This window comes from Cyprinodon variegatus, unplaced genomic scaffold, assembly GCF_000732505.1.
Source record: "Cyprinodon variegatus isolate N-32 unplaced genomic scaffold, C_variegatus-1.0 Scaffold21, whole genome shotgun sequence".
NCBI lineage: Eukaryota > Metazoa > Chordata > Actinopteri > Cyprinodontiformes > Cyprinodontidae > Cyprinodon > Cyprinodon variegatus.
The window spans coordinates 235,912-261,762 of record NW_015150474.1 but is presented as its reverse complement, the minus strand read 5'-3'; the positions used below and the strand labels follow the sequence as shown (position 1 = coordinate 261,762).

Below are 25,851 nucleotides of genomic sequence, written 5' to 3'. Positions count from 1 at the left end.
GCTTCCACTTCCACTTAAAAAAAAAATGTAAAAGTAATTTTCGTAACTTTAGCAGCTAGCCTTTCTGTTATCTTTGTCATTCTGTATCTTTTTTTGCCATCAAATAAACACAAAAAATATATATACAGTATGCACAGCACAATGTTCATGCAGATATGTTGAAGCCTTTTTTTCCATATACAGACAACCATTGCTTCATTCTTCTTGGCATACATCTTAATAAAAAATTTGAAACTTTTGATACATGTCTTTTTGATAAAATACACCTTCTTTCCTGGGCGCTTTCTGGATCAGGCTGAGAACTTGTGGCCAAATGCGGATACATTCACAGATGTGGTCAAATCAAACCACAGTTGTATTTATATGTGAAGGTAGTTTTATGTAAAGACGTAGAGACAACATGGGTAATTATTTTACTGCCAGCCAATATTCTCTCACCCCCTCCTCTTCTCTCCCCTCTATTATGACACGATGGCTGAAGTGGCCTGGCAGTCATTATTTGCAGAAAACATTGCTTCCTTTTTTTTCTTTATAAATAAATACACACACATATATATATAGATATTATTATTTTTATATATTTTTTTCCAATGGTATGCTGCCACTTCTGCAGCCCCATCATGGGCGCAGGCTGGTATCAGCTTGTACCAGGCGAGGACAGGGGAGGGACTGGATCTGTCAGAGCGCATTGGCTCTCAGGCGGCGGTGTTCGCCTGTGCTGTGCCTCTGCCTCGGCCCCTGCCACACTCCGACTCATTAATGGGCCCGACCGTGACAACTGATCCTAATTGTCTTTGAACAGCTCTTCATGTATTATTGGTGCCTGACTGCCTTGGTTCATGTCAACAAGCCATAGGAAGTTGGGACAGGGTAGCTATCGTGCCTCTTTTACACATAGGATACTGACAAACACAAAGAGATACTTATGTGTGTGTGTGTGTGTGGACATGTAGGCTGCAAAAGATGTCTTTTGTAAAAGTGGTGACTGGATTCCACCTACATAACCCACAAAATACGCACAGGGCAAATTACCAATATTAGTAAAGTTCTAATTGTTTACCTATGATTATTATTGAAAATACATTTAGAGTATTAGAAGGTGATGGTTTTCCAGGATTTCCTTCCAACTATGTAGCATACAGTAATGCAATGCTTTCCCTCCCCTATCTGTTGCTTCTGACCTGCAAGTAAGCCTACTAAAAGTTGGCATTTTTCTCTACTTTATTAGAAAGGGTTAATTTGCTGCTGGGTAGTATTTTCTAACCCTACCTGTTGCTGGGGACTGCCAGTCAGCTGGCTGAATAGAGGGAGACAAATTTAACTTTTTTGGAATATTTCTGGTTGCAGGACAGCATTGGATACATTAGTACCACCCTTTATTACTTTAACACTACAGCTATCAAGTTTAAAATGCAGGCCTGTTAAACAGCTGATTCCCTTCTCTGCTAAAACAGATTGATAAATTAATTTATGCTATTGCTTTATTAAGACTTGAATGTGAGCAAAAATATGATGATTTGTGCAATTTTGCATTTTTGTGTCTGTATCAAGATAAGAATGAATAAATGGTTTAGATAGCCTTCTGATCACTATTAGTCAATATGCTATGTTTAGCAGAAAATAATATTCCATTAAGAAAATGCTGTTAAATTTGATTGTTTCCATCTTTTGTGTGATTTTGGTGTTTTTGTTTAAGGTTATCTTACTTTAAGTATATCTTCAGAGATGAGCACAATTCGTGTAAATAGGATTGTTTTAATATTGTCTTCATTCACAAGGAGATTGCACCAAAACATTTAGTTATATTTTGATTAATGCAATCAATTATAGCCTTTGAATATAATTACATTTGATAAATGATCGACCCTGCGTTTTAATCTGATGCATGTGCATGTTGCATTGGTGTGTGTGTAGTGGAGGGTGTTTGAGAAGATCCTTGTTTGCTTCTCACTTTGTCACTGCTGATGAGCAGTGGGGAGGGGGGGGCAATGGTTCAGAGACATCAAGAAGGCATCTGAAAAGCATCATGTAAAGATCCCACCACAGCAGACATCTGCCAAGACGCGCGTGCTATTACAGTCGCAATCGCAAACATTCAGTCAAAACACATCAATTATTTGTAGTTCCGTTTGTGAATTATTACCCCATACCCAACTATTTACTTCCCATTTCAACCCTGCGATTTGGATCCAGTAAAAGGAGCAGTAGGATGGCTTTGCATTTTTTTTATTTTTTTTTTGTGTGGAATGAAATAACCGAATACCAGATGCATAGATAAAAAGCAGAGCGGCGTGTCCTGTCCACTTCCATCAATGTCTGAGAACAGAGAGATGTATGACCATCCCATTACTATGGTAACTAGCCACTATATTCAGAGCTGCCTGGGTGTGTTTCTTCCCCCTGCAGTGACGAGAGGGCATAGCTGACAGGGCCTGCCTACTCACATGCACACAGACACAAAGTGTACCAAGCAAATAAACAGAATCTGCAAAAGCTTCCTACATGCTTGACACAGAAACAGGAAAAAAATATAGGAATCGACTTCTTTACAAAGAATTTTGAAGACATACAGACTCTAATCAGCGTTTGAAAATGCCTTCCTTTTTTAACTGAAACTAAAATAAATGGCATCTACAGATTTTAAGAAATCAATTTGTTTATTTTTACATCTTTTTTCAACAAAAAAATTAACCCTAACTACTCTACAAACAGTATTAACTTTAAAGCAAATTCTCTCTTCTTGTAGGAAATCCATTGTCTCTTCTATAGCTACAAGTGCTTTTATGGATAACTCCTGTATTTTTATCTGCCTCTCTGCAAATTGCACAGATTGTATAAATCTCAACCATCTATCAATGACTTGCTTTAACATATTTCTACCAGAAAATTAAAGAATCAAAATTCCACCCCTATAAATGAAGGTTGTTTTTTTTAATCTTTATTATATAAGACTGAAGATACACAGTGTTGATGTGTCTCTTGGCCTCGTACTTCTCAATGAAATGGTTCTGCTGAGCATTAAATTTTAACTCGGGTTATTTGCTTTTCAAATGCTGTTGTCATCAAAGCATGCCTTGCTGCTGTGAAGAAGAAAAAAAAATTGTCTGCAGATGAATGATGTTGTGCCTTCTATTTTTTTTCCCACCTCGCGATATGCCAGCACTTTCACTTTTAATATTAATTTATCATCCCTGCTGTACATTTATTATAAACCGGAAGTTTTGTTTTAGCCCTGTGAATGTGTGTTATGTTATGAAGTAGAGACGTTAAGGGTGCGGGTTCATTTTCCCGATATGGACTAGACAATATTTACTACATGTCAGAATTTATTGAGCTGCATCTGATGCTCTGAGGCAAATGTTAATATTTGCTGTATTTTTCATAAGGGATTCAGTGTATTTTAGGAGCACTATATCACTTTTCTGTGGTAGGATTATTATTCTAAAATATTTTGTTATGTTATAAATTATGTATTTCAGGAAAAAACATACATATTATAAGTATAAATTCTCTTTTGAAGCTCAGCTTTCTTGACATTTTTTTGGATTTTGCTGTACTGTAGCACTTCAAGTTTTTATTTACCCTTCCTCTTTTATTTCTACATATTTATGAAAAAAATAAATCAAGATAAGAACGTAGATTATATATTTATATGTTCATTTTAACAGAATCATGTCATTAGTCATTATTTTTTTAGGTGTTCCAATTTATTTTTTCAGGTTTATGCTTTCTCTTTTTTGAATATATATTAATCACCCCAAAATAAACAAGCAAAACAACAAAAAAAAAAAAAAAAAACAACAAAAAAAACAACAGGAGTAAATCTAAAGGGGTTGGTGATGCTCTCTGGTCAGCCTCCTCTGTTGCTGTAGTGTGTTCAGTGCTTTTTAATGCGGTCATACTGCCATCTATTGATCGGAAACGGAAATGCATGTCTTTACCTTTACTTGATTGTATATATTGTATTGTAGTCACTCTTTGCATTATTGTTTTATTTTTTAGGCTGTTTATTTTTGTAAGTTCTGGACTTTATATTCAGTCCCCTATTATTGTGCAAGGAAAGAACAGAAGTAAGAATGTGTCTGTTTGTCTGTGTCTTAGTTTCTTTCAGATGTAGATTTAGACAGATTTATTATTTAGAAAATAGTTAAATATTTCTTATTCTCTCTAGACACTTCTGCTCTAAATTTCCAAGAATCTCAATTGTCCTTTACAGATGCATGCTTGGTCATTTCTGTTGTTTCTTCATTTACAAATGTACGTTTCACTACTCTGAAAACACTTCAATTTTATGTATTTCTGTCCGGGTCTAATTGGCATGTGCTTTCTTAACTGCCAGGAAAGGAGACGAAATATCACACAAAAGAACAAAAAAAAAAATCAGAAAAGATAGAGAAGATGAGATGGTCACAGCTGGAAAGGGAGACAGAACGGGGGATGAGGGTTGCAGTTTCAGCATCATTCAGTCAGACAACATGCCCCTCAGCTTAAACAGTGAGAGACCCTCCCCGATTCTCTCGAATTAGGGAGATTAGCGGGGGAAAGCGTATAATGCAGGATGATGGAATTTGTCATAATTTGCATTGTCCTGGAAGGATTCAGCTTGATAGAGCGATGCATGGAGGGGCCCTGTCATGTCCTACGGGCAGGTCATAGAGGAAGCTTGGCAGAACTGATTTTTGCGATATGTGCATCAGTCGTAAAAGCCTCACAACCAATTTGTCAAAAAATGTGCGGCCAGGACAGTTGAAGGCAGCGGGGCATTTTGCCTAACCCGATGAAAAAGCATGCCCCTCCATCACTCTCCGTTCACAGCCCCACTCTGTTATGGCACTGTACTGCAATGTAAAGAGCCGATTTCACTACATCTGCCTCAGGTAGTTTTTGCTTCATTTTGCAATCTCTTAAACATTATATGCAAACAAATAAATGCAGAAAAAGCCTATATTCTATTATTTATTTTTTGTTAAAGCAGTTTTCTGTTTATTTATGTTGTTTTCCTTGCAGACACATCTCTCTCAGCATTCAGCTGGCAGCTCCCCTCTGACCTTGGTTATAGTACTGAGTGGCAGCTTCTGACCAGCATAAAGTTGAACAGAGCTGACAGTGCAGTGTTACATCTCTGCACATTTCAATGTCTACAGAGTGGAAATGTCAGGGCAAACCAAAAAAAAACACAAAAAAAACAAGCTTAAACATTTTTTTTTTTGGGGAGGGGGGTTAGCCTCTGTCCTCGAGACTCAACACACATTGTCTCTTCAATAGATATTTATTTATTCTAAATTTTCTAGCATTTTTATGTTTTTAACATGTGCTTCTGGTTTATTTTGTAAACATTGTTGCAATTTCAGACGAGCAAGATTTAACCAAGAAATGTCTCATATTTGTCTTCTTTTTTTTTTACACTTTATGTGGCTATTTATGTCGCTGTTTAAGGAACACTAATGTTTTTTGACAGATGAGCATACAGGGGTTAGGCTCAAACTAGAGCATGAACAGGATGAAGAAGGGAGAGAGAGAGAGAGAGAAGGAAAAAGGAGGGAATAATAATAAAAACACTAATACATTCCCCCTTTCCAATCCAGACATACAAAGTTGAGGGTTCTGTATGAGAGAGAAAGGTTGCCCCTCTCCTTAAAGGTTTGCATTTGTAGAAATGAGGTGTCAGAGGAGGCAGGATTTCCTCAGGGCGCGGCACAACACGAGCCCGTTTCTTATCATTTTCCATTCCCAGACGTGATCTGCTTTGAATTCGCTAATGCTGAAAGAACCCCACAGACTCGAAGCCAGTTCAAGATGGAATCACGGCACACATCCCTGACAAACTGCCATCCACCACACACGGATTAAACAGTCACCGCATTTCAAATCCTGCCAGAAGGACATTATATATGCACTTAAATGCATGCAACAAAACTTCAGCTTTAGGTTTTTTTTCAGCTCTCACATTTGAGGTGATCGAGTAGAGGAGGAAACTTGTAGAATAAGAATCAAGAAAGAAATGGATTAAAAGTAGCTAAATAAAAATAACTTTTTCTGTGAAACATTAGACTTGGTTTTAGATGGCATATGCAGTCCTTTGCAGTATTCTTATTTAATTCACCTTATTTTTTCAGATTATTCATATAGCACCTATTCAGAACACGTGAACATTTACCTTTTAAACATAATTTCAACCAAGTACTTCACTGCAATTTGCAACCAATGTGCAACCAATACAAGTGTAATTGTGAAAGAGAGGCAAATGATACATGGACTAAACATTTCTAAACTGGTCAACTTCTTTTTTTTTTTTTAACTCCTTTAGTCTGATACAACTGATAAAATCCGTTGTAACCTTTCGCTTTTAAAACCTATTTTAAAAAACAGTATAAACACAGCAGATTAATTTCATTACAGGATTAGATCATGAAGGGGTATCTTAGTCTTTCAGTATCTCATGGAGCATAGTCCTCTTCGTACTACGCCTAAAATGTAAAACTTGTGGCACAACCATAGGCCCACCGAGACCTGGCTGTCGGCCTAACCCTGCAGGAGCTCCACAGATGAAAAGCTCAAGTAGGAATATCTGTTAAAAGGAAAACTAGACATTCAATCAACAAATATGTCCTGGATGGATGAAAAATGCAATCATTGCTGAGTAAAAGCCACAAATATTGTTTGCTTTTGCCATGCCCCTTGACTAAATATGGTGGTGGCAGCATCTTTCTTTGGGGATGCTTTTCTTTAGCAAGACAGGTAGGCTGGTCAGAGCTAATTGTAGGATGGATGCATTCATCAGTTTATATCTGAAAGTTTACTTCTGCACTGGAAAAACAATCTAGAAATAAGTAAATATTTCGCAAATTAAAGGAATAGTACACCCAAAACATGATTAGCCCTCATTTTCTACTCACCCCCATGTTGAACAACACTCTGGACTACTTTTTTGATATCTCAAATGCATCTGGAGATCTGGGAGGCTTCTTGCTGTCTGCTGACATTCAAATAANGGTTTCCGTAGACTCGTGAACGCGCTTTTAGGAAATCCTATACACTACTGTTTATGCTCTAAAAACATTCTAAATGACTTCGTTTCTAGTAAATCTAACTCGCCTACCCTCCATCTCCTGCCTCGAACACTTAATTTAATTAATTAAATTAAGTGCATTTACCCTTAATTTGAGTAGGTAAATTAGATGTTTTGCCAACAGAACGACTGTTTTTACTCTTAAAATAAGATATTTAGATAAAATGCACTTGAAATAAGAATATGCAATTGTGTTTTCTTATTTTAAAGGTAAATTGTGTTGTTCCATTTGCAAAATTTCTCCTTTTCATTCTTAATTCAAGAACAAATGCACTTATTTTAAGCAAAAAATGACTTGTCTAGATTTAGATTTTTTCCAGTTTGTTTCTAGTAGGACAAAGACATAATTGAATGATTTAGTTTGAAGAATGTTAATGAGTTAGAATTTCCTTGACAAAGTCTAACTTAAATCAAACCAAGACACTTAAATGTTACAGTATCAGTTTTTATCTCTAAAATGTATTAACACTATTAAATTGCTATAAAACCTACAAGGCATTATAACATTTGATATAATCCTTTGTGACATTTAGGTGTTGCAGATAAAACAGATAAAAAAAACATTCAACTCTTTTATAAAGCATTTATTGTCTAATGAGACATTTTGTAACATTAATAAAAATGAATGAATTTCAAATGATAATTTAAGTTTGGATTGTAGATGTTGCTTTGCTCCAATGACCCTTTTAAAGTTTTATTAATCTAAACTGTTTGACACACGTTTTACTTGTTAAATTATGTATACGGTCTCAGTGGGGAGAAATGTGACCATTAGCATATTGGTTAGGAATGGTGGAGCCATTTTTCACCTCACTTTGTCCTTGGAACCGGGGGGGGGAGACCTGACTGTTCATCAATACCAGGTAATATTATCCAAGCCAGGCTAGTTAATCTACACCATTCTAAAGTTTTGCTAATGACACTCTGAGGCGTCTTCGGTGTGATGAGGGGGCCCAGAGGACTCCATCACCAATATGAAAATAGTCTAGCACCGTCTGGTCAACTCTTGAATTCTGAAAAACTGTAATTAGTAACACCTCAGACCTACCAGTCTGAAATGAAACACCACCAAGTTCCTTTTAAAAGTGTTTAATGATGTTACTGTCTACAGCTCAAAGAAATGGAACAAATATCATTACGGTGTTGACTTTCAGACATGTCAAAATGTTCATAAAAAAAAAAAATCAGTTTTAAACTAGAGGCTAAATAAATGTGTGGTTCAAGGTGAAAATACAGCTCTATTACATATGTTGGGAAAAATCATAGAAGGTGAACTTTTTTTTTGTTCTTGGTTTTAAAGCTTGCTGTAACCTTTTTTTTTTATCATAGATAAGAATAATTACAGAGCATTAAGGCCATTTGAACCAGTTGTAACACTTTTTATTCTAAAAGTTTGAATGAATAGATTTCAATCAGTTGAATGACAAAAATAACTCAACAGAAAAAAGTTGCATTCATTCTTTATTCCCCACAGAATAAGGAACGTTACACCTTTTCCTCTGGGCCACTTAGAGAACAAAGGCCAGCATTTGAAAAATACTTACCTTTTAAAAAAAAAGTTTAATGTCATATGCAATTCTTTGACCCTTATGAATATTAAAGGTTCCCATCGCTGGCTTATTAAAAATGCATGTGGCATTGTGGTTGTTGATCAAATTTAGAACGGCCATGCAAATTGGACTGTCTTCGCTGTCAAGGCCTTAGATGAATAATGTAGTTGTGTTGTATATTCAGGGACACACCATTGACAGTCAATTAACAAGTTTGATTGGTGTGTGAACTCATTCTTTTGAACTGTTAATTTTATGTAAATAGTATTCACTCTTCCCCTTCCACGCTCTCTTCCCCCATTCACGACCAGCACGGAAACGGCAAAACCCAAGATCCCCGATTCCACCTCCCACTAAGAGTAACTAGAGTCAGATCCTTAATAATTGATCATCACACACCTGCTCGGTAGACGCAATGGGATTCTGCTTTTAACAGTCAAGAGGCCCCATGCTTTCTCCTTTTGATATTCAAATTGACAATCGGTAGTTGGTCTTTAGGAATTCAAAATGCAGTAAGCACTTTTTTAATGTTAAGAGATTGTTAAAAGATTGTAGCCACATGTCCAACCTGATGGAGTTCCTTTTTGCTGGAATGGATATGATGGAATTTGATGGCTCATAAATGGAATGACAATTGACAATTTGTTGTTGATGTGTGGGATTCTAGCTTTTATGTGAGGCAGTCTCCGTAATGTTGGCTCCTGGGCAGATCATGCTAGCAGGTAAATGATCCGGTGATTGATCCAAATGGTTGAAAGCGGGGAGGGCCCTATCTTCCCTTTTACTCACTCTTGCTTCTCTAACTTGCCTACCCTCCATCTCCTGCCTCATACACTGTCCCAGTAATTTGCTGCAGCAGAGATGGAAGCTAAAGCTTCATCAAAGCTGACAAGTGAACCCAAGAGCTGATTATCATGGTTAACCCATTCAGTTATGGAAATACCAATGATGGTGTCTGCCCTTTAGCTTAGCAGTGGTGTGGCTAACATCTGGTTCTGTTAGAATTTTATCAAAAAATTGTATCAAAATGGTAAGTCTAAAAATCTTAATAGCATCAAATAACCGGCTGAAAAATGTGCTTTGATAGTGAATAAGTAATTTTAAAACACTCTTTTCTGAAAGAAAGGGAAGAAGGTGTCCTATATGGTTAATGACATCATTTATGTAATGATGTTTGGAAATCCTTTGATTTTCTTAACAAAAAATACTTCTTTAATAGGATATATTAAGCAATTTGCAACAAACTACAAGTTAAGTGGATACATTTCTTCTCACCAATTAGGCATCCTTTTACTATTTGAAACACTTTTTACCAAGATTCGAGAAACAATTGGGATCTTTTAATTATGTTAACAAAAGGATAAGAGATAAAGACATACCATAGTTAAAAAGTAAACTGCAAGACCAATAGGTGACTGAACCTATAGATAATGGCTGTTTATGACCATAAAGCTTTACACATTGATATCAGCTTTACCATAATTTGTTTTCTACATCAAAGCCAAAATAAATGAGAAGACATTACTCTATAACTGCATGGCTGCTCAATAAGAAGGCTTTTGATTACATGTTGTCTTTCCCCACTGTTTTAAAAGACAGGAAAAGAGTGAAAAAACTGATAGAAAAGCCTCCAACAAACTTTTTTTCTCTCTCTCTGTGAGATGCTGGGTTGTTAGGCCACACCACCAAGTTTCTCCTTAGGGTTCCTCATTGGAAAATTATGTGTAATCATCATATTTTTATGAGCTGCATTTTAGCAGGAGACTGCTCTCTACGTTATCTATTGGCCAGTATTTTCTTTTTTTGTTTTTGTGTATTTTGTTCTAGAATTACAACTGTAGTGAGCTACAGCCTTAATACAGCTGAAAGGAACGCAAACTGATATTCGTACTTTTAAGAAATATCTTTCATTTCAAACAGTTCCACTTGGTGCTAAACAGATGACATCAGTTACTGTCATCCATCACATTTATTTATTTATTTTAAATTTGAGTACAGTTTTCTTATGCGGTTATTGCACACAATGCTGCACTTTTTGCTGCTGTGTGTGTTAAATAATAAAATATGTTTAATTAAGCCCATATACACTGATAAAAACCACTAGTGTAAAGAGAAAAAAAACACACGAAGTTAGACATCTTTGGTACTCCCTCATTCAGCTGATCATCCTAATTTTAAATACCAAATCCTGTTGACACTAACCCTACTAACTTAAAAGGTAAAACCCTTTGGCTCAGTTATTGATAATCGGTAAAAGCCTACAGCTTCCATTTGCATTGACCAATACCCAGTGTCCAGCTATAATGTCATCCAGCTGCAAACCCTGCTGATCTACTGGGCCTCTGAAGACCTGACCTCCTTAATGCCACCTCTTATGTCTACTCCTCTGTCTGCATTAAGCAGATAGATTTTTCTTCAGCTTCTATTATTTAGGGGGCTTAATTCTAACAGAGGCATTTAACGGTGAATTGAGCTTATTATCATATGGTTAATTATCCTTATGAATAACAACAGCACCACTGAGATATATTTGCAAGTATCTTCCAGAATACCTGCTTGCATTAGACCTGTGAATTATGAGTTGGTGGTGATAAGATGCTGAAGAATGGGAGAAGGAACCTGTTAATTAATGTACTGCTAATGAAACATTGGTTTATAATTAATGTTAATTTGATTATACAAAATCTGTGAATGCTGTACTTTTGTTTTTAAAACAAAGCCTGTTTTCCAGTTTCCAATTTGAACTTCATATTAATTAGAAAGGAAGTTCTAATTGTTTTTCCGAAAGTATCCTCTCTTTGCTCTTTTAAGGCTTTCCTTCGGTGTTCCTGGCCAAAAAATCTCCCTGTATTGAGGTTTGTAAAATGGATCAAGTTTTGTTTTTCTTTACACTGGAAAAAACGATCTAGAAATAAGTAAAAATGTCATAAATTAGGTGTATTTACACTTAATTTGAGTAGGTTAATGAGATAGTTTGCCAATGGAATCAGTATTTTTACTCTTAAAATAAGATAATTAGATAATATGCATGTGAAATAAGACAATGCAATTGTGTTTTCTTATTTAAGGTGTAGATTGTCTTATTCCATTGGCAAAATGCCTCTTTTATCTCCTCAATCCAAGAACAAATGCACTTATTTTAAGAAAAAATGACTTATCTAGATTTTGATTTTTCCCAGTGTACATTCCTTTCTCCTTTATCTGGATTGTTATGGTCACATGTTCTTCTAACAGTTGGTCTGGACTGAACTATTTAGACAAGTAACAATTGAAGACATTTTCTTGGTTTCTGACTAAGTTAATGTCTGAGTTTATTTTTACTTTCCAAGTTTCCTAATGAGCAAAGCATTGATCCTATTTTATGTCCACCTTATTTATCTGCCCATTAGCCATTTCTAATTTCCCTTTAGGAACTATGAGCAATAGTATTGAAAACTTTTAACCTTTCTTCTTTGAACAATCCTTACTTATATTCACAGCTAGGAGTTGGTTTAAAAAATGGCTTTACTACTATTCTGAAAAGGTTAGAATCTACCTAAGGAGTATTTGAGAGGTTTCTCTAACAAATATTAACTATGATATTTCTCAAAAGGTTACCACAAGGACCTCTAAGCATCTCCTTTTAGTTCAGCCTACACTGTCACTATGTTTTTTAGGTCATCTATACTATTTCTTTTTTTTCTTTGTCTTTTCCAGGTAGAAGAGCAGGTTTTCTGTGCAGGTCAAATAGCTTTGGTCCCCTGCACCCTGCATTTGGTAAAAGCTGGCCCCTCCATACAAACCCAGCTGTCCATCAGCCATGTGAAGAAGGTACTGGAAGCTGTGATCCACAACTTGACTCTGGCTCATGTTATCCAGGCCCACTGCTACACCACAAGAAGCCAAGATATTGGGAACATCAGAGCTGTGTGGGAAAGCATGTGGAGAGCTACAGAGGAGGAGAAGGTCAGTGAAGGTTTTCATTATCTAATGTATAACTTTGGCTAGTTTGCCCTTTCATAACTGTTTTTTTAATGTATTTATTTTTAATAGATCCAGAGGACATATCAATGATCATATGCAGCCATGTTTGTTGATTTAATGTTTAATAGATTAAAAGATAAATGAACTCATGCATCAGTTAATCAATAAAATAAAAGGAACTTGCTATGAGAACTGAGAGAGGCCTTTCAGAAGTGTTTTATAGTTGTTTAAAAAAAAAAAAAAGAGCGTGTTTCACGCCCCTCTGTTCCCATGAGACCTGAGCCATTGCTACTGATATTTACCAGTGAGTTCGCTCATGAAAAGTTGATGATGTGGGAAACGCCAGTGTCTTTGATAATGCAGAGCTTGGCACAGAAGCAGATGTCTTCCTCAGAGCTCTGCTAATCCTTTGCCCCCACACACCATTTTGGAGCTGCGTTCAAGTCTCAGAGCAGCTTATCCCCCCTCCTCTTCACCCGTCTCCTTTGCCACCAGCCTCCACCCTTTGCTCCGTTCTCCCGCACTGGCTTACAACCCTTGCTCCGTTCTTCTAATAGGGGCTTCAGTCTCCTTTGGCAGCGCTTCTCCTCCCACAGTAATCTGTCTAACCATGGGAATAGGGCCTCTGGGAGAGAAGCAGGAGCCCACCTCCAACATGTGGTTTGTTAGAGTGCTGAACACTGTTGAAGAGTGTCAACTTTATGTCAGTTCTTAGCACATTATCAAGTCTAACTATATGTAAAATTGTGATCATATTTAAAGTTAGTAATCACATTCATAAAGCTTTGACATGTTTGATGAAAACGTCTTAGTTCCAAGCATATGTTTCCTTAAAATACACCTGATAAGAGCTCGAATGGTTATGGTATTCGACTCTTTTTGCCACACTTGGAAATCACAGTTGGATAAATGCAGAACCAAAAAAAAATAAATAATAAGACCTGTCATTGCATGTCAAGTTCACCGTATATCTATGCGAATATATGCACACATTGTTACTTTATCAACTCAAACTTCATATTGGAAGTATTTTCATTCAGAATACGTACAGTTCATCATTTAGAAGTGAATGAAAAAAGGCAAAACTTTTTTTTTTTTTAAACAGTCTGGTATGCAGTATTCTTTAAGCCCACTATGAGTTACTGCTTTGAATCTACCAGCTTTACACATCCACACAGACATGGCAGTTTTTTTTCCTCATTCTTCTACAAATAACAGCTCAAGCTCTGTTAGTCCTCTCCCAAATTTGCAGTTGCTTTTATGTCTAGACTTTGACTGGACCTTTCTATGATGTGAATATGACTTCATTTTAGCTATTTCTTTGTTCTGCTGAAAGGTAAATCTCTGCCTGATTTCCAAGTCTTTTCCAGCTTCTGGCTAGTTTTCTTTCAAGAATGCCCCTTTTTTGATTACATTCTTCTCCCCATCTGCTTTTTTTCTGTCCCTGTTAAAGAAAAGCATCCCCACAGCAAATGCTGCCACCACCATGCATCACCAAGGGCATAGTTGGGAAAAATAATCCCTTCTCACAGTTTTCCTGCATGATTTTTTGTCAACTTAAAACAGGACTTGTGCTGTGACTTGGGTGTGAATACGTATGCACTCTATGCCTTATATAGTTGAATAGATTATGTAAGAGGAAAGTTTTTTATAAGGTATTAAAATTAGATTCATATAAGAGGTCATTTATGATGGCAATGTTGCCCATCTGTTGGGATTTACTGCACCATGTCGCATGAATTTAAAATAAGTACTTAACTGACCCAGGATTGCTACCAAGAGACCACATCCTAAGAAGTAGTTCTTATTAGCAGCTTGAGGTCTCACCTGTAAATGGACTTTGGACTTTTATGCCCTTCTTTATTCTAATGTTCGACTCATGTTGCAGTTCAAGGTAGGATCTGTAATTGAGGGAGAAGCCACACTCAAACGCTTACTTTTTGTAGTCATCATTAGGTTTCTGACATTAATCTGCCTCTTTATTTGATGTAAAAACTTAGTAGTTTATTTAATTTGGTTGATTTCCAAACACAGACCCAGGTTTCAGAGGTTTTTCACAGGGTTAGACGTTAGGGCTTCTGGAAGACTATCTGAAGAAAGGGTCAGTGTTAGCCTGCTTTATTCATTCCAAAACCAGTATTGAAAAATAATTCTTACTAGTACAGATTACCTTACGTTTCCCATTCATGTGTATTGGGCTTTTACTTCCAGATATCTAAAATAACATTCTTCCTATCAAAAAATGAATTTTGACAAGGATGAACTCTAATTTCAGATCTCCATTATAGAGTTACTGCTAGTCACAATTATTTTATTTATTCAGATTTATTTTATTATTTCAGATTTAAAAAATGAATATAACATTACAGATATCTAGCCAGAAATCCAATTCTTGACATCAAAAATATATTTCTGCTAGTAGAAATTTCATTACAGATGTAAACTACCGGTACTTAAATTAGAATTCCAGATATCTCTATTTTATTAATGCCTATCTATAATTTTGTTTTAGATACTTGCTAAAGAATAATGCGGCTCTGTTTTAACATAAAATAGGCGGGCTGACTAGTGACATTTCTTTTAGAGATAGTACTAAAGCATTCTACCTAGTCACGATTACAATTTTCCTAGTCAGAATTATTGCATTTTAGATATTATTAATCACATTTCTACCAGTAGAAATTATATTTTAAGTAATCTGGAATCAAATTTGTACTAGTAAGTACTACATTAAAGATATCTACAAATCTTAACTTCTTTTAGGTGGCTGTTAACATATATTTGCTTGACTGGATATGTATTTCAGATACCTTTAATTGTATTCTTCCAGATATCTGAAATGTAATTCTTACTAGTCCAAATGGCGTCACTTTTCCCCATTCTTATTGGGCAGTTACTTTCAGATATCCAAAGTGACATTACTCTTATCTAAAATAAACAGTCTGGGTGTCTATAAATGATTTTCTGATCTCCGTAATACAACTGTTACTGGCCATAATTTTTATTTAAGATATCAAGAATCAATGACTAAAAATATTGAAATTTTTGCTGGCAAAAATTCAATTTAGGATATCCATATGTACAGCTCTGACTAGTAGGAATGTGGTTTTGACCAGGAAGAATCTTATTTTAGAGATAAACCGTTCAACAATAGCGCTTCTACTAAGTGTCAAAACAGCTTGCCATATCAGACAGTCTTTAGCTTTCTGTCTGATAGTGTCAGAGGTAGGACTGGTTGGGAAGGGTTAACCCTTAACTTTGTTGTCCGTTGACAAATCCCTGTACAGTCTTGCTGACCCGCTGTTGTTTCTCTAACGCAGAGAGAGCGTCAGAGACTTCACATCATCTCTGCTTTCTAACAATAACCTTCTTAAATGGTCTTCCCAAAACCCTCTTTGTTCTACTTGAAAGCCGAATTTATGTTAGTTCAGATGAACTGTATTAATTCTATCAGGAAAGGTAGCCAAATATCCATTCCGCATAAACCAGAAGCTTGTTGATAACAAAAAGAAAAGTATGGATAAAATTTACTTAAGGAAATTTAACCAAACGGTTAGGATGTATATACATCTCCAACGCTCTGCAGCTTCTTTCAAATATATCACATATTCAGACTTACACCCCTGTTTTTTTTAAATTGCATCGATTATATTGTCCTCTAATCATTACACCCTGAATACAAGGATTATTCAAATGAATTACAAAACATGTAAAATGAATGGCATTAAGTTTTACTGTTATTGTATATAGACTTGTTAAAGATGCACTAAATCCAAAGCATGCATTTATTGTTCAGCTATGATACTCATATACTAATTTAAAAATATTCAGCCAGTTAATCTAGCACCTATTTACAGTACTAGAAAAGTACAAATCTTTTGGACAACCTCTCTGGGAAGATAATGTTTGGTCTGGCCGTTCTCATCTTTAAAGCCACAGGGTTCCGTAGTTGTTGTGCGTTGATAATTTCTCTAATCAGGTGGATGAAGAAGCTTGCAGGGTTAATTGGGAGCATACTGGAGTCGCTACATGTGTGAAATTGTATTTACGCTACATTAAACCACAAAGAGCCTGTTATCAACATGCTTGCAAGAATGTTTAATAAAACACAGGATATGCATGTATGTTAAAAGCCAATAAATGTTTTACCCAAATCCCTTTGTGAAGGTCAAATCAGGTATTATAAAAATAATTCTTGTACCAAGTGTATTTTCTAAAGAGCACTGAAAAAAATCTTCAGAGTATTTTAATGGGAGTTTCTTTGTTACTGTGATATCAAAATGGCCACATAATTATAAACTCTTTTACACCCCACTGACATTGCCCCGTGTCTTTTTTACACAAACAATCTAACAAGCCTCAGAGTGGAATTGGAAAAAAATACTGAATAAAAGAGTGGATATGGGGAGGGGATGTTGTAATACAGCAGACTGACAGCACTACAGTAAGTGTGGAGACATAAGAAGCACATGCTGAAGGCATCCTGCTGGGCAGGAAATGTAGGGGAACTGGCTAAGCTGTGCAGCCCCATCAGCTCCCCGCTGCTCCCCTCCTTTACACCACTTCCTTATTACCGTGTTTACCGTTCGGCTTTCATGCCTGTTGGCCCTCCAACCCACCACACGCTCCAGGCACATGGGCACAAGTTGGAAGGGGTTGGGGGATGAGGAAAAGGAAAACAAACATAAAGAGAAGCAGGTCACGCCCAATCAGTGCAGGGAGCTGAACGCAGCAGATTCAGACTATGCTTTTACCTTGCTACCTACAGAGTGAGAGAGAGAGCACAGGGGGAATGGTGCAAGCCCTGGAACTGAAAAGGCATGTAGTAATGAGATGGATTGTGTTAAGTGGCTGGCGAGGAGTGGAACACAGCCCTTTGAACACTCACAAACGCACACACTATTGCCTCCTGCCAGCCCTCACATCTTGAATCTCCAGCACTCAGGCTCTATCATATATCAAACTCTGCGTTTTATCACATTAATTTAATTAATGATGTCTGATTAGGGAGGAATGAAAGTGTTCCCCTTTTTTTCAAACTATGGGACATACAATCTCAGTGTTGCGTACAATCCTCCATTGATGCACACAGAAACTTACATCAATTGTAGGCTTTATATTTGGAACATCATCAAAAAATGTAGTAAAATTCTCTTATTGATTTTGTGCACAAAAGTGATATATTTTAAATTTTTATTTCAAATTATTATGATGATTATGGTTTACATTTGAAAAATAACAACTCAAAATTAGTTACACAGAACTAAAAGGGGAGTGGCGGCCTAGTGGTTAGGGCATTGGGCTTTGAATCCTGAGGTTGTGAGTTCGATCCCCCACTCCCACAGACTGCCACTCTGGGTCCCTGAGCAAGACCCTTAACCCCACGCTGCTCCCCGGGCGCCTCACAATGGCAGCCCACTGCTCCCTAAGGGGATGGGTTAAATGCAGAGAATTCATTTCGTTGCTCTGTACTTGTGACAGTGGAATGACAAAAAAAAAAAGAAAAAAAAAAAAGAAGATTTTCAATTACGAAATGTTATGGTATCACCTGCAGCTTTGAAGGAAGACTGAACAAACAATCATCAACATCTTTCACAGAGAGAATAAACTACAAAAGTTCATTACTAAAGCAACATACTCTACAGAGTATCCAAACATATAAATGGAAAATGTATATAAGCAGCAGAAAAAGCAACATCCTCCGAATTGTAAAACAGAGGCCCTTCAGGGAGATTCTCTGAGCTTAGTGCTTTATAAGCCACTTTACAAAGATACACAGGACACGGGCTACATTTCTAATTCTTTATGTTAGATTATTCCTGAAAAAGAAAAGATGCCAGAAGCCAATCACATGGGCAAAAGAGAAAAAAGAAATTGGATTGTTTCTAAGTGATCCAATGTCCATTTTTTGGATAAAAAAAATTTGGTCACAGATTCACAGATAAAGATCTGAAAATATCTTCCTTAACTGACAACCTTTGTGGAGTTTGAACTTGCCTGCACTGCCAAAAGTATTGGTACTTGCTTTAGTGATCAAGGTATATCTGCGTTTGATTGGCCTCGTCTAGGCCTGTTCTGACAATGGAGTTTTGAAAAGAAGATGACGAGACACCAGAACCAACAATAGAAAGTCCTATTAACTAAAAAGCTCCTATTAAACAAACTTGGTCTTCCTCCTTGCTATGTCACAATTGTGCATTAAAATATGCAAAAGAAGGTCTAACCCTTAGCCGGTCTTAAAATTATTTGCTTTTTTGTGATAGATTTGTTTTCACTTTTTATATAAATTTACAAACTTTAATTTTCAGTGCTATTCTAATTCACTGGAATGCCCCAAGTACATATAAAGTCCTGGAAATGTTGGGTGAACTTCCCACCTCCTGCTGAATCGCAGTAGGCAGGTTTGGAGAGAAAAAAAAAAGAAACAAAGACTGATGTAAACTTATCCGACAGCTCTTATAAAAAGTCAGCAACTGTGCTGTGGCAATAAAATCCTGCCAGAGGCTGAAGCACTATGCTGAAGTCCTCAAATCCCCCTCACAGGCTGCCGGTCGGGTATAGTACCCTGGCACTCAAGGCCTGCAGGGTGGCCTTTAAGCCTGGCTGAGCAAGAACTCCTCATCCTGTCACTTCTCCCCCTACTTTGCACTCTGTTCCATGTTCAATCACTATTGACAAGTCCTGAAGCTGTTCCCTCCAGGAGAATACCTAGCCAGTGCCAGAAGTGCTAATATAACATTTATCAAAGCTCTGGACACGTATATGTGCTGTCACTCTGCCTGACACCCAGACCGGTCTGTGCTGACATGGCTATTGTTATGGGCCTCTTTGATTCCACAACAAACAAGCTCTCTTCAAAATCAGAAAGTACAGACAGTCCTCAGCTAACTCATTCTCACATGCTCATTAACAACACACTGGTTTTTATTGCTGTTTCTTTCATTTCTGTCACAGTTTACTCAAGTTTGATTTAAAGCTAAGTGCTGCTTCGGAGACAGATTGGGTCATGACGTGCCCTGTCCTCTGAAGGGACAAAGGGGCTATCATCTGGTCTTGTCAATGATTTCTTTATGTTTTCTGCGTGCGTTTGAGTATCAAAATAAAATGTAAGCAACCTGTTATTATTCTGCACTTACGAAGTGGGGTGTAAGTGGATGAAAATTGATCCAGCAAATTGAAAAGGGGGTTAAGTGTTTTTGCCCTATTGACTTCGACTGGAATGACGGTTACGTAAAACACTCATTTCTCTCCCATTAGCAGATGAAGCCACAGCCAAGTATCATTAGAAGGCCACATTGTAGCACTTGCTCTAAGATATTTTGTTTTTGATAATAGGCCTTTCCATCCAGAGGGGGAAAAATAAGGCAGTTTCTCTCCCAGTGGATAAAATTAGGCATCTAAATGTAAGGGATAAAACATGTTGTGAATGATCTTCTCATAAAGGTGAGAAGTCATCTCGTAGAAAGGATCTGTCATTTTGCAAATGCACCTCAAAGAGAATTGCATTTTATTTGTGTTTGCAGACGCTGGAGTGTTTTTGAATTGTTTGTACTCTATCATTACCAAGGGTCATTTCACAGTCTCACATTAATTGATGGGGTGTCAATCTGTCAAGTAAAAAGCCTGTCTTAGTGCAGTGTGGTAGCATTTTTCTGATGGGCTTTATAATAACATTGATGGGTTCACGCTTATGTTCAGAAACTGTAACATGCGGCTCAGCATGAGAGCCATGCGTTTGATTGATTGTAGTCTGTAATAAAACACACAGTATGTAATTTCCCATGAGGTTAATTTGAATACCATCTGTCTATTTGCAGGATTTGCTGTGGGAATCTGAGATCAAACTCACGCCGCTGCTCATCACTGTGGTACCTGCCCTACCCAAGGATGCAGCTGTTGAGTTTCATGTAACAGCAGTAAATGATGATCCCTCCAGAAGAACTATCTGGAACAGTACGACAAAGGCAGGGTGCGGAACCATAGAGTGCCACACCGTGCTCTCTGCTGACTGCACTTGTGCCTCGCTATCACTTTCTTTGGTTGCCCACGGGGATGACCTGGGAAATTCTGATGTGAAATGCATCACAGAGGAGGTCTGCAATGCTTTTGTGAAAGCCACAAAGACAGTAGAGGTCAAGCTGGTACCGCAGTGTGCAAGAGTGTTCTACAAGTTCAGCCCCTCCCCAGTTCAGGAGATAGTTCAAGGTACACCTCTAAACACCACTCCACCAATCAGCCATAACATTAACCACACATATTTCATACCATCTGCTTGTAACCCAATACATAATGAAAGCTTTGTATGGAGACTCTTCTGTAAGTAGAGATGGAAATTTTTGTGTATAACAAGGACTTTCCACTTGTTTATACTCCTTTTAGTGGGATGCAATCGGAGGGGCTTGCTTGATCAGAATTTTCTCCAACTTTGTGGATCATACAGTAAATTAAGGCTCACCTGTTACCACAGACTGCCGATCAGCTGGCTGAAGGAGGGTACAGCCTTTTCCCCTGCTTACAAAAGTGACCAGTTAGGCTTTTTTTAAAGAATTTCCCCTCTGGACAAACAGGCATGTTTGGGAAACTAAAAGGACTTCACTTATCACTATTAAATAAAGTAAAACAGTTTTAAAACTACGGTTCGTAAGATATACTCATAACAGTATTTTTTGCAACAACTCTAAAATAACGTAATTTCTTGAATAACTTATTCATTCAGTTGATACCTTGATAAGCAATCGCCCCATGCCTCATGATGACCTTTCATAGTTGCTTGGGCATAGTTGCTTGGGCCATAAACTTTGAGTAACTCTCAAAAGATAGGCAAGATAGGCACCCATTTCAGAGAGGGAACACCTATTTAAACGTGTGCGAGAACATGCAGGAGCCCATTTCTCCTCGTGCACGCACTGTTCAAGAGTTGCTGTTTGCATCGTCCACACAAGCTTACTTTCCAAAAGAAGATTAGCAATTTTTCCACTATATCAAACTCACCACCGTTTAGTGAAAATGGGCACAACCACGAAGGACAGCCTTACGTAAACATATCACTAGAATGGTTGACAATTAGGAGGACCATTTATTTTGATGATCCATCCGGAAAAAGAACATCCTTCACCATACCTTTAATATAATAATATAATGGAAATACATATAAAACTAACAAATGATACATTGCCAACAGTTTCTTTATCTTTGGGCAGTCATAAAGGAAATCAAAAAGGCCATGAGACAGGGTTTCATAAGGGTTGGCCTATCCTCTTCTGTAACAGCTTCAGGGCTCAGTGATGAAGGGTGCATACAATATACAATTTCCCGAAGGGAGTAATCCCAAGGGATTAATAAAGTCAAGTCTAAGTCTCTAAGTCTGCATGTACGTACTCCCGCAGACACTGTATCTGCAGCTTTTATACTATCTGCTGCTTTTCCCCCTCTATCTAATATTCTGGCCAACTATAGGGGGTGTGTCTACAGCACAAACCTCGAGCCTTCAAACTTTTCAAAGCATCTTCTTGTCAACAAAGACTGACAGTCAATTATTTTCAAGAGTTTTTCACATTTTGTTTGTCATGGTGATATTTATGGGCTAAATCACAAGAAGTCGCTCAATGTTTACATTTGCAATCCCTACCCTTGTAGGAGCTGTCACCTGTCCACAATTTTTTTTGTGTGGAGCTGTTGCCATAGTTACAAATTTTCCTAAGTATGCAAAGTGGAAAATTTGTCCACTCTGACACAATTTGGAGTTGTGTGGAACCTAAAATTACGTAATTTGGCCATGATTACCTAATGGAAACGTCAAGCTTTAGTGTCTCTGATATGACTCAAGAGAACCATCCTTTCAGGAAAGCATTTGTGGGGTCAGACACTCAAGTGTTGCCCACAGTCTCACATGTCGAGGATATTTTTAGGTTCAGGTCAGGATTTGTTTAAACCAGTCAGATTCTTCTACACCACCTCTTTCCTTAACCTTGTATGGTGCATAGTCATATTGGAACTAAAGAAGCCATCTCTAAAATGTTGCGGTTAGTGAGGTTCCTAAATGCTGAAGTATTTAGATCCCAATCACTTCCATCCTTTTTCTATTACACTTATCCCAAGTGGGGTCACGAGAGGTGCTGGTGCCTATCTCCAGCTGTCTATAGGCAAAAGGCGGGGTACACCCTGGACAGGTAACCAGTCCATCGCAGGCCAACACAAAGACAAACAGGACAAACAACCATTCACACTCACACCTAAGGAGAATTTATAGAAACCAATTAACCTAGCAGTTATGTTTCTGAACTGTGGGAGGAAGTCGGAGTACCCGGAGACAACCAACGCATGCTCAGGGAGAACATGCAAACTCTATGCAGAAAGACAAACCATCTTGCTGCAAGAAACCTTCTTGCTGTGAGGCAGCAGTGCTACCCACTGTTGGTGGGTTCTCACTGAACTCTGGTGTCTCTGAAGGCTCTGGTGGAACCCAGGATGCCGATCCTGTGTTTTGGCTTTCCACCTTAAGTACAGTGATGTTAGGATAAAATTGTTGTTTGCAAGAGATAGTGAAAATGAGACCAACAGGCAAACAGTGTGAGAAATTTTCTTTTGTTGTGAACGCAGCTTCAAATCCCATAATCCTTTTTAGGTTAGCTTTGTAAATTCTATGTTAATGTATAGGTCTATTAATAGAGTTTAAATGTAGATTACTTAGAAAAAAGTCATTAGGGTGTTGTTTCTACACACATTGTAGATGGAGGTGGTGTGATGGCTGATTGGTTACAGGTCAGCGTTTTCTGAAGCCGAAATCTTAAAAGCTATTTCTGCTACATTTTATCTTACATCTGGAAAGTGAAAGAGAGCTAAGAGAGCTAAGACTGGACAGTATTTAATCTTTTTGACCATAGCTGCAAACTTTCCTACTTAAGAGATCATATGGAGATGCAATGAACTTTATAGAGGGAATTGGTAGAACCAAAGCTGATAATTAAACCAATAATTAAATTTTATTGATCTCAGATTGGAGAAATTTACCTCTGCATTTAATATCCCCTTGGGGAGCTTTGGGCTGCCATTGTGCAGCGCCCGGGGAGATATTAAGGGGTTAAGGGTCTTGCTCAGGAACCCAGAGTGGAGGCAGTGGGATTTGAACCGGGTACTTGCAACTTTTTCAGAACACAAGCACACTGCTCTAACCCACTAGGCCAAACAGCTTTATATTTAAAGGTCCCTGGAGCTCACAAGATTAGGCCATTCTTTCAGAAATATTTTCCGAAGCAGTCCGCATTCACTGGTGCTTGACTTTAAACACCTGTAGTTGTCGAAGGGGTCGAAACACCTGAATTTATTTATGACTGTAGACCCAGTTTCTTCCAAACATCCCAACAGATTATAAATGACACCAGCAGGTTACTTTTTCATCTCTATGCTTCTACAGTCATCTATGTTGTTTGCAAACATCTTTATGAATACCAGAGTAGAATGTTTCCCAGCTTTGAATTGTTCCATAAGCATCATGCTTCTCGTCTCGTTAGTGTTTTATTATCTATCACTAATTAATGTTGACGGCAGATTTAAAGTGATCTAATGTTTTCACTTATGAATAGGATTATTCCCATAGAAGCCTTCCTGTTACATATAACACCTCTGCCATGTTATAGTTTTGCAACACGAGCTCCATAACACTCTATTAATGAAAGCAAAGTGTCAGCCTGTCTTTATCTGTCTTCTGTTGTCAGAAAAAAAGTTTGAGCTGACATTAGTTTAGCCAACATGAAGTATTCAAGGAAGCAGTGCTCCCCAGATGATCTCCTCCGCTTCCTGTGTTTAATTATTGTAAGCCATTTGTTGTGTCTTCAGTGTGTACAGTAACCCAGGCAGCTGGCACGGTCTTTTGTCATCATTACACTTTTATACGCCGCCATCTCCGGCTCCCAGGATTCTAGGATCTCGTCGAGGCAAAGCTTGGAGCGGTGTTTGTTTTATCCTGAAAGATGTTCTCTCTGAGAGAAAAGGGCGATGAACACATCGATCACACGGATTCAGCTGTCAGGCCATCGCCAAAGCATTCAATTAGCATTTCTGAATCTTTGCCAAACCAGCCGTCTTTCAGTCATTTTTAACTCTGACATTACGTATCGGTCTTGTAACGTGGAATTATGGTAGCCAGTGATGAATAAAAAGGTCAGTGTTTTTAGAATATGTATTTAAATGCTTAACAGGCAAACAGTGCTATATGCGTTGTTATCTAATTATATAGCTACTCGTTACTGAGCATTTATGATGCTTAATATGACGCTTGATATATTTAGCAACCATTTTATCAAAATGTTTTTTTTCTTTATATATGTTCATATAGTATATTGCAATAAAAATAGGGCTGAGCTTTTGTTGCGTTCTCTATCTATGATTCTTTAGATGTTAAATACTTAAGTAACATTTTAGGACCAGCTTCATGACAGGTAAAAATATATATATTTTTTTACATGTATGTTTCTTTGATCATGGCCAGAAAAAAAAAAAGCTCCCCTGAAACCATATATGAACTCTTGCCTGAGATTAAATCTATTACCTTGTGATGCTTACACAGCCAGGCCCTGCTAGCCAACCCACCGGCATCTTTATGGGTCAAAGCTGATGCTCATCGGGTGATAAATCCAAAAAGTCAAAGGCGGAAAAGTAACACCTCTGGCGCCCGGCAGTCACTGCCTTACTATTGTCGCTGTCACTGCAGGGACGTAAAGCGGAGCCAAATATGAATGCACAGCCCCTCCTTCTTTTTTGCTGAAGGATTTGCAGTTGATGGACGTGGCATATGGCTCAAATGAAACCTTTAAACATCTTGTCTCAACTTGTTACTTACGATAGAAAGGATTTTCCAATATATGACTCCTAAGCTTGAGAAAATCTTAAGTGTTTGTTTGGACGAAAACAGTAAAACTTTGTGATCATAGAAGGAGCTTTTATAGAGATAACAATAGGAATGTATTTTTGTGAACTACATGATCTGATGTTTACTTTTTATATTTCTTGGCTTTTTTTGACAGGCAAATGAGGTAGAACAAAATTGTGAAGTGGAACAAAAATTAAACAGGGGTCTGTATGACTTAATATGTTCAGGATAAACATATTTAAAGGAGGGTAACATTATAAAGCAATAACAAAGTTTGGAGGAGCTACAGAGATTGACAGCATAGATGGACACATCTGTTTGCAGGATGGCTATCTGTTATATAATCTGCAAATTATGTGTTTATGGAAAATTTAAAGAAAGCAATTGCACGTCTTGTTTGC

The 25,851-nt window shown here is 37.5% G+C and overlaps 1 protein-coding gene across 1 annotated transcript in view; it reads left to right on the top strand.

The window, feature by feature from the left end:
* The window catches only part of dph6 (diphthamine biosynthesis 6), an 82,373-nt gene that overhangs the window by 52,100 nt on the left and 4,422 nt on the right, over positions 1-25,851 (top strand). Inside the window, exons 13-14 of the mRNA XM_015390020.1 lie at positions 12,316-12,564; positions 20,400-20,787. Coding sequence (XP_015245506.1) covers positions 12,316-12,564; positions 20,400-20,787 — 637 coding nt within the window. The remainder of the gene's footprint in view (positions 1-12,315; positions 12,565-20,399; positions 20,788-25,851) is intronic.